At 44.6% G+C, this 9,691-nt stretch overlaps 1 protein-coding gene across 3 annotated transcripts in view; it reads right to left on the bottom strand.

Moving 5' to 3' along the window:
* Positions 1 to 9,691, bottom strand: part of WDR19 (WD repeat domain 19) — a 91,973-nt gene that overhangs the window by 80,446 nt on the left and 1,836 nt on the right. For all 3 annotated transcript variants that reach the window (XR_012904319.1, XM_014576749.3, XM_014576748.3), the window contains exons 2-4: positions 9,390 to 9,481; positions 6,563 to 6,628; positions 2,767 to 2,892 (exon numbers count right to left, since the gene is read on the bottom strand). Coding sequence is in view for 2 of the 3 variants with exons in the window: in XM_014576749.3 (XP_014432235.2) it covers positions 2,767 to 2,892; positions 6,563 to 6,628; positions 9,390 to 9,481 (284 nt within the window). In the remaining variant the exon portion in view is untranslated. The remainder of the gene's footprint in view (positions 1 to 2,766; positions 2,893 to 6,562; positions 6,629 to 9,389; positions 9,482 to 9,691) is intronic.

Below are 9,691 nucleotides of genomic sequence, written 5' to 3' on the forward strand. Positions count from 1 at the left end.
AGGGCCACATGTGTGTTTGTGTTTCTGAACACTGAGAGCCTGGAGGGAGGGGAGAATGACATCTCATGCTGCCCCACCTCCCAGTAGCTCCCATTGGCTGGTTTCAGCCAATAGCAGCTTCCTGTTTGCAGGATGGACAGCATAGAAAATGCCACTCATTCCTCATCTCCCCCCCCTTTTTCAGCATTCTGTTCAAAGCAGTAAACATGGCTACTGCAGCTCCCTGAACAGGTACAGGGGTTGGAAGGCAGGGACCCTGGCTAAGGAACCTGCTGGGCACCTGGCTGAGAGCCAGGTAAGGTCTCCCAGCAAGAATAAGCCCCTCCCTCCCACAAACCTCTGCTCCCCTACCTCATGTAATTAGGGTTGCCAGATGGTTTAACCAAAAGTACAGAACATCCTTCCCCCCGCCCCTCAAAAAAAAAACCCACTGGGGAAAAAAATTCTGCCGAGGAAAAAAAAAGGGGGAGACCAAAGTTAGTGAGCAAAAAAACCAGCATAGCCCCTTTATGAAATGCTTTTGAGGCTTTTTGGCCCTAACAGGCTGCCAGTGGCCATCTGCCATCTTGTCTTCCTGCTCTGGGCCAGACAGCTCCCCTGTGGAATCAGGTAAGCACCCGGTACTTTCCCCTCCCATCTGGGAAAAAAATAAAAAAAATCAGAAAATACCAGACATTTTAGGAATCTGGTATTTTCTGATTTTTTTACAGGACAGGAGGTGAAAATACCGGACTGTCTGGGTGAATACCGGACACCTGGCAACCCTACAGGTAATCCAAACTTTCTGAACCCCTGCTCCAGCCCCCAGATCTTCCCAGAGACTGGATCTCTTTGTATGCCCCACCTCATGTCACAAATCCCTCCCAGATCTTGCTCCCCAATCCACTGTCCCTGATTACAGCCAAAATCCCTGAACCCCCTCCTGCACTCCTGACCCAGGTCCCAATCCTCTCCCAGGCCCCGCACTCCTTCCTCCTACAGCCTTCTCTGGTCCAGAATCCTCTCTTGCATCCTTACCCCTCACAGACTATGCACCCCTGTCCCAAGTCACAGCCCAAACCCCTGCACCTCACTACCCCAGGTCACACTCCCCTCCCAGTCCCTGGACTCCCTTCTGATCCTACTCTGTTGCCCCAGCTCGTGATCCCCTCCTTCATCCAAAACTCACTACCAGATTCTACACCCCAATCATTACCCAAGTTGCCTTCTGCACCCAACCTCCATCCCAGACCCCCGCACCTTCTCCATTAATAATGGAACAGTACAACTTTTGATCATTTACCAAATTCTTGGAGTGCCCCCTCATCGAAAATTATTGCTCACCTCTGCTCTGCACCCTCTCTCCTGGCCAAACACCTACTCCCACACCCTGCTCCTGCATCCACCATTGATCTTGCACCCTCCCTCTTGGCCACACGCTGTACCCTCCCTTGCTCTTGCTCCCTCCCCCTGGCCAGACCCCCTACTCCCAGCCTGCTTCTGCACCTTCTCTCTCACCCATATAGCGCATCTTATACCCCATCTTCCGCCCAGATCCTGCACCCCCCTCCATCTCTGTCACACTTGCTGGCAGCCCTGTCCTGTACACTGAACCCTTCATTTTTGTCCCCACCAAAGCCTAAGGGGGTCCACAAAGTCCATTAACTGTAGAACCCCAGAAAAGTAAATCTGGCCTATGGGAAGCCCTGAACCTCAGTCCTCTCTGTCCGTTCCCTTCACCCCATGGGGCTGGAGCACCACAGGAATGAGATGTTTCAGTTGGGAGCCACCTCAGTGAGGGCTCGGGGGGTTTTGGATGAGTTTTTTTTTTCCTTCTCACTTGTGTGGTCCCCAACTGATTTTTCTGTAGATCAATGACCCCGAATCCAAAAAAGATTCCCTACCACTGCCATAAAGAAAACATTTAAACCTTTTGTGTTGGACATAAATTAATATTTTAGTTTATCAAACTTATTTTAAATAAATAACATGAGAAAGTTAAAAAGCTTAATCTGTTTAATAATTTAAATTAAACCATTCAGCTGTAGCACTAGCAAAGTGGCTTGGGCATAATGATGTAATTAATGTTGAGTTTCCATTAGCAACTGGTGGTCCATGGAAAGGTTTGCACTGAGCCAGCCATTGGGCCAAAAAGTTTGAGAACCACTGCTTTAAAAACACAAATCATACTATAGAAAATATTCAGACACAATCTCCATCATACACTGACAATGAGCAGCTAAACTTTACAGCAACAAGATTACATATTGCCCTTCAGCAACACAACATATTGGCCTCAAAAGCAGTATTGAAAGATCTTTGTAATACATTTGAAGGTCAAGAGACTCATCTTTTTAGACCCCAGGTGTGGGAAACAAGTTCCAAAGTTGAGGAATCCTTAGGGAAAGTGCCTTCTCAGCAGCAACCTCTATTTTAAACTGAATTGATTCCAGATCAAGTGTTTCTATTGATCCCAATTTTGGCAATAGCACATGTTTTGGATAGAGGTAATCTCACAAGTAGACAGTTAAAAGGCCATTTAAGGTATTATAGAGCAAAACCTACAGAAATGCTCTACCTTGAAATGTAAAGATAGCTCATCAAGTCTACAAAACATGAATATAACATCTCTGTGGCAACATCTCTCTCCTAAGAAACAGACTGCTGCACTTGCATTAGTTTCAGCTTCCAAATGGATTTTGGATGTAGCACCAACAAGAGCATGCCACATGCTGCAGTAGTCTATTCTTGACATGTTTTACTTTTTACAAGAAGAGTTGTTCTTACCTCATGCCACTGTCCACCTGGCTTGTTTTGTTTGTGTTGGCATCCCACAGATAAATGGTACTGGATTTGTCAGCAATTATGGCTAAGATGTCCCCATCTTTATCCCAATCCATAGCAACACAGTTGCTTAAGAAACACAGACAGAGAGAGAGAATAAAATTTACTAGTGGATTTTTAAAGTTTGAGGGTATGCAACAAAATTATACACAGTCAGACTGAAGCCCCCGACTCAGTTCCTCCCCTCATAACAAACCTTAGACAGTATGAGACATTTACGTTACAGAAACCTGAATCTCCAAGTAAAAGTTGCACCCCAGCTCTAATCTCATCAAAATTATGACCTCTTCCTAACACGTGTGTGTTCAACAGGGGCTCCAGAGTTCTGATCAATTGCTACATCCCAAGGCTAGAGGGTCCCTTCCAACATACTCTGGATCTTCAAGGGACACCAAGCTGTCACACAACCTTATAGATTTTTGGAGGCCACCTGATGTGGACAGCTGCCTGGTACTTCTCAGAAGAATATTAAGTTAGGGACAGAAGATCACATGTAAGCAGGAAATGCTCTATTTGCTGTTCCTACAATGAGCACAAGGGCAGACACACCTCACAATTCAGCAGAGGAGAATTAAGATTAAAGAAGGAAATTAAGGATTATAAATTCCTCTGCATTGGGTACATTTCCCTGCTGCACTAGTGCAGGAAGGGCTTGGGCACCAAAGGCTCTTATTAGGACTGGAAAAGACTGTGGATCATAAAAAAAAAATCCTCAGAGATAGTGCAGAAGAAGCCTCTTGGGGGTAATTCTACAATTAAAAACCCTTGGCTGGCCTGTGTCAGTTGACTCAGTCTAAGGGGCTATTGTAGTGTCCCTTAAAGTGCCAGGGAGGGGAAAAAGAGACACTCAATTCTAGGAGCTCAGCTGCATGCCTGAAGAAAACAGGATGGATGGATTCTGGAACACAAATGTTTGTATAAACCTTTGCAGCCCTGGCTTATGCATATTGGTAGGTGAAGATGTTTCACTGCAGTGCAGACTTCTGGACTCAAATTGGTGCCTGTGAAGAGGGAGGATCCTAGGCCTCAGACTAGAAGTGTACACTGCAATGGAAGAAACCCTGCAGCTTAAACCCCAGGAACCTGAGGTGGCTGGCACGGGCCAGCTGTGGGTTTTTCTTTGCAGTGTCATCATCACCTGAGGTCTTTCAGGATGACTGACCACAACAGAGCTTGGACTGAGTGCTAGTCAGTCACTCAGAACAACAACGCTCTACATTGATCTGTTATTGCCTGGCAGACTGGGGAATTAAATCCATTTCCTTGAATAATTAACAGACCACAACAAAGTTAAATTAATTTCCAATAAAAGTTAAAACCCAGTCTAGCTATGCAGGTAAGTCAGCAGCAGACTAAACAGCACACTCAACAATTTATTTCAGAGTGGCAGTATGTAAGAAAGACTATTTGCTTTGTGGCCAATTGGCGTACATATACATCCAATACAAGTAGCTCATGGCTATGAGAGCCTGTATACAGCATCCTGAGCACAGAACTATTCAACTGTAAGGGCAGAGATGGATGAAATTGTTTATAGACCCTGCATATAGGCTCACCTCAGAACTGACTTCCCCAGTTGTCCAGCTGAAGAAGTCACACTCATGGTGAAAGGGACATCAAGGTGGAATGAAGGAACATACCCCCCTTAGATGGGACTCTCCTTCCAACAGATAGTGGAGACTGACACGTCTCATGTACTGAGGGGATTGAATTACCATGTTTTAGCGTATATAACCCACGGGTTATGCAAAGTTTTACAAACCACGCCCCCCTGTGGGCTATCCTCGTCCGCACGTTATACAAGTTTTGTTTTTTTTACTTCGGTGACGGTTGAGGTGCCGAATCAGCAGGCAGTGCAGAGGGGGATGAGAAGTCAGGGAGGAGGTAATCAGCTGTGAAACCTCATCCCCTGTGCCCTGCACTCCAAGTCCCATGGGAATACCTTGTGACATTCCCTCTATTGTGTCTGTCTGAACGTGGCTGTCTCTCTGTGAGAGGAGGGGTGCTGTGTTTAAGGACACAGCTCCTTTGCTCAGCTCCTGGCTCTGGCTGCCTGGGTCAGACAGCTCACCCCCGGGAGAGTGCACAGCACGGGCAGAAGGCAGCTGGGGAGGGTTGGAGATGGTGCGAGGGGTAAGCTCAGTCACCTTTCCTTCCCATGCAGCCTCCCGTGACACAGCCAGTCTGCCCTGTCGGGCTGCGGCTATCTACTCTGCGCTTTGGCAGTTGTGCAATGATATATCTGGAGCTCAAACGCTTCTGTGTGACAGGCTCAGACCCTGATGCTTGAGTTAATTACCCTCGTTATTATTCATTAACAGTACTCGGGGTTCATCTCCTGCGGGCTAAACACGTGCATGGGTTATCTAAGACTTTTTTTTTTTTTAAACACACAATCAGGAAAAACTGTGGGTGATGCACGGGTGCGGGTAATACACGTACGTGGGTTATATACGCTAATTTACAGTACAATGGGAAAAACAACAGGTACCTCTACAGTGCAGAACTTCTCCCCCACACCAAACACAGCAGCAAGTCTCAGAGCTCCAACCTGGACTTGTGCTACAATACTAAAAATTGCAGTGCAGATGTTTCTGCTTTGCTTGGAGCCTGGGCTCTGAAACCTGGGGGGAAGAGGGTCTCAGAGCCCGGGCTTCCAGTTGAGCAGGAACATGTACACTGCTATTTTTTGCCTTGTCACACTAATCTGAACCAGCAGACTCATGCTCTGAGATTGCTGTTGCAACAGTTATTTTTCAGTGGAGACGGGAGACCGATCATCAGAAATGTAGATAGCTGGCGACCACGAGAACAACATGGTGACTTCATTGCCAGATGTCAGGAGATCACCTGCAGTTTGGTTGGCTGGCACTGGGGAAGATCCTGTGGTCATGGCATGTATTGATACCAATGATGTAGAGAATTATGGGGCAGAGGTTCTAGAAGGTAAATTTAGAATAGAAGGTATAGGTCCAGGGCCTCAGTGGTAGCTTTTTTTTTTAAATGCTTTGAGTTCCATACACAGGTCCAGCTATACAGAAGGTACTTCAAGGTCTCAGTGCATAGATAAAAAAAAAGTGCAAAAAACAGATTATGTTTTGTAGGCATTGGGGTATATTTGGAGGAAGGGGAGCTTATATAGAGGACAGGAGACTGCCTTTATTAAAATGGAATCAGACTAGAATGGAATAGAAAATAAGATGATAGTTTTTGGTTGTTAACTAACATGAGTAGATGGTGAGAAGAGAGAAGTCAGTAGATGGTGAGAAGAGAGAAGTCAGATGAAGAAAATACTTTTATACAGCTTTTAGATGAAGTTTGGACCAGAGATAACTTGGTATTTTAAGTATAAGAGGGGTAGCATCTGATGAAGTGGGTCTTTGCCCACGAAAGCTTATGCTCCTACACTTCAGTTAGTCTATAAAGTGCCACAGGACTCCTCGCCACTTTTAGTATTTTAAATCTTTCTAGCCAGCCACATGTGTTATACATTTATGTATTTTAGCAATGAGCTATTTATGTGAGGTCTTGAAATTCTGGTTAAAATTATCTCTACCTTTCATCTGACAAACAGTATAGCCACATAACTTTTTATGTGCAAGAATATATAGTATTTTCCTCATTTTTCATGGCTATTGTACAAATTCAGTTTTGCCTCAAATACACCTTTCACATATTACTTATATGTATGAATAGGCCATTTTTAAAATAAAGTGCTCCAAACACTCTTTATAGTTACCTTGATAAGTTAATTTCATTTCTCTTCTGCCCATGACGATCAAAGATTTTTACAGTGTGATCAGCTCTAAAAACAGAGAAGATTAATTTAGTTTTCTTGTTCACTTGTAAATACCTTTAAAGTTTCTATAAAAACTCCGCCCCTCCCCCCATTGATCTTTCATGCCACAGTGATATGGCTCATGAGTTTGATTTATTGATTTTTCCAGTGGATAGGTACTTACTGTAACAGATATTATGGATATATTCTGTGTTGTAGTCATGCGGGTCCCATGATATTAGTGAGATAGGATAGGTGAAACATTATCTTTTATTGGACCAACTGTTAGTGAGAGAAGCAAGTTTTCAAGCTTACACATAGCTCTTCTTCAGGTCTGGGAAAGATAAGCTTTCCTCTCTTACAAACAGAAGATAACATTAGAAAAGATATTGAATATTATAATATCATTGTATCATAATATATCAGCTTTATAAATCTTATATGTAGGATTATGTGCTAAGGATTGTATTCTGGCTCCATGGGGGAGTTCAGAATTTCCTACAAGAACTAAAATCACTAGGAGGGATTTTCTTTAATTACCTAAGTAAATAACAAATCTGGTGCAGACTCAGCCCTGGTAAAAACTGCATATTGTGATGGAACTCTGGTAGTGCCCCTGGGTCCTGCTCTTCCTGGTGGATTTTAAGACACCTCAGAAGCTTGAGGTGACCCTCCCACTGTTTCTTGGTTCTTTTAGAGGTGAAGGTTCCCTGCTTAATGAGCCATTTTCATCATAAGCCAGACACTAGTTTGGAGGAGAAATCCCTTCTGCGGTCCAAAAGTCCTCTTTTCCCTTGTGGTAGCCCACCAGATATGGGTGGAACCTGGTCCTGCCCACTTACTCCAAGTTCCAGCCCAAGGCCCTACATAATGGCAACTAGTGAGGCTCTTGACCTTATCTCCACCATATAGCAGCCTCTCCTTAGGCTACTTCCCCAACCATTCCTGCAATACCTTCTCCCTGGCATCTTGGGAAAAACCTCTTATTTGCCTCACTCTGTGCTTCCTTCTTCACTCCAGTCCTTCCCCCTCCTTGCCTGAGGGGAAACCTTTTATAAAGGAACCTGCAGGCCCTAACTGCTACTGCACGTCAGCTCTTAATGAGTCCCAGGTGCCTGCCTGACTTAATTGCTGGGCAGCAGTCTCCAGCAGCCTATTCAGGAAATGGGAACTTGTTCACTCAACAGCCCATATTCCTGCCCTCCAATGAACTCTTGCAGCTTGCGATCTTTGTCTGCCACAATATACACAGGCTTTGCAGAATTTAATTTAGATTGGTAGGTGAAAATAGACTTCAATTTAAACTGACACAGTGAAATTAAAAAAAACCCCTCTGTGCACCTTATGTCTTCATGGATCAGGTATCACCAGTCCTGAGGTGAGGCAGGAAAGACTACTGTCATGGCCTTCTCACTCACCAGGATCCATTCCCAGGCAGGAGCCTTTCAAATCCAGGGGCTCATCTCATAGTAGAAGGTGGAGGGTCTCTGCTCTACCCCACCTGCCCTGGCAGGTCTGCAGCCTTTCCTGCATCTTGTATCTGCAGGGACCCAGTGTCACTGGTCCTATAGCATCACTGGAAGCCACAGGTAGCCATTCTAGAAGTGATGCTGTAATATTATGGTGGAAGAGAACTCACTATACTACCAAAGGGCCTGTGACACTGGATTCCTGATGGTGCATGGTCCAGAAAAAGCTGCAGTCCTGGAAGAGCAGAGCAGAGACCCTGAGCTAGTACTGCAAGGATGATGTACTGGGAGCCCTGTCCCTGGGCTGGAGCCACTTGAGAGGGGGTAGCCTCCTCTCAGACCAAGGGCTTGTCCCGTTACTCATAGCTCTGGACAGGAGTCTCTGCTCTGACCTGCCAAGATCACAGCCTTCCCCACACCTTGAACCTGCAGGAATCAAGTGTCAGGCCCTGCAGACATGCAGGGAACCTTATGGAGCCATGACAGAAGAGTTGCACTCACTCATTCCCTCACTCACCAAAAACACAGGAGCCAAAGCAGAGTGGCCACCCTCTGTGTTCAGGGAGTCATCCTTCTCCTTGGGGTCCTTGCCGTGGGTCTTTGCTCCATTGGGTGAGAATGATAGGCTCCCTGGCACTTTTTACCTAGGTGTCTTGGTTCCCTCACCTGTGCAGGGTGCCCCTGTAGCCCTGTTGCCAGTCCGGGGAACATCTTGGGGGCCCCACGGTTAGTGTTATCCTATTACTCTCCTTCCCCTTAATTTCCAACAGGTATAAACATTATAATTGTTAAATATCAAACACAAATCTTAAAAATAAAGATACATATTAGCTGCCTAAGTTACAAAAAATTGAATTCTGCCAACTCTACCTATATGTTGGACCTACTTCAAGAAACATGATAAAAAGAAATGAAAACAACAAAACTGCCGCTGATCAGTTGATAACTCAATCATTGCTTAGTTGATCACTAGTTAACCCTGTCATTGCCCATGAGAGACTAGGACTATAGGTACTGAACTGAAGTCAGATCTACTGTAGTAATCACAGTGACTTACACATAGAATTGTAGCCTAGATTCTTGGACTACAGGTGGACAGTTACAAGACTTCGCCCTGAGAATGGTGACAAGCTAGTGATGTCTGAGACCAAAATTGAGTGCCCTCAAGAATGCCAAAAAAGGGGCTCAGAAATGCAAGTTACCTCAGGAACTGCGACATATACTGTGATAGTGAATATACAACATTAACAAAAGGATGTGAAAATAACTCAATTACCTCCATATATATAATAGTAATATTTAAATATTTCTTATCTTACCCTGTCACAGCAAGGAAGTTTCCTAAAGTTTTCTGCCAAGTGAATTGCACAGGAGAACCAAGCAAACCCTTTTCTAATAGAGTAAATACTCGCTGAGGGAAGAAAAAGGGAATTACAAATTTAAAATGGTAAGCACTGAAGAACATTAAACCTGCCTAGTACATATTAGTAAATCTAGCTAACATTCAGAAAAGCAATTAAAGACAGGCTGCAGGATAGAAAATGTACAAAAGGGAAAGAATTCTGTCACAGGTATTTTGTTCTACATGGGAAAAGTGAATTTTCATGGCAGACACTTCAGA

Source organism: Pelodiscus sinensis, chromosome 5, assembly GCF_049634645.1.
Source record: "Pelodiscus sinensis isolate JC-2024 chromosome 5, ASM4963464v1, whole genome shotgun sequence".
Taxonomy (NCBI): Eukaryota; Metazoa; Chordata; order Testudines; family Trionychidae; genus Pelodiscus; species Pelodiscus sinensis.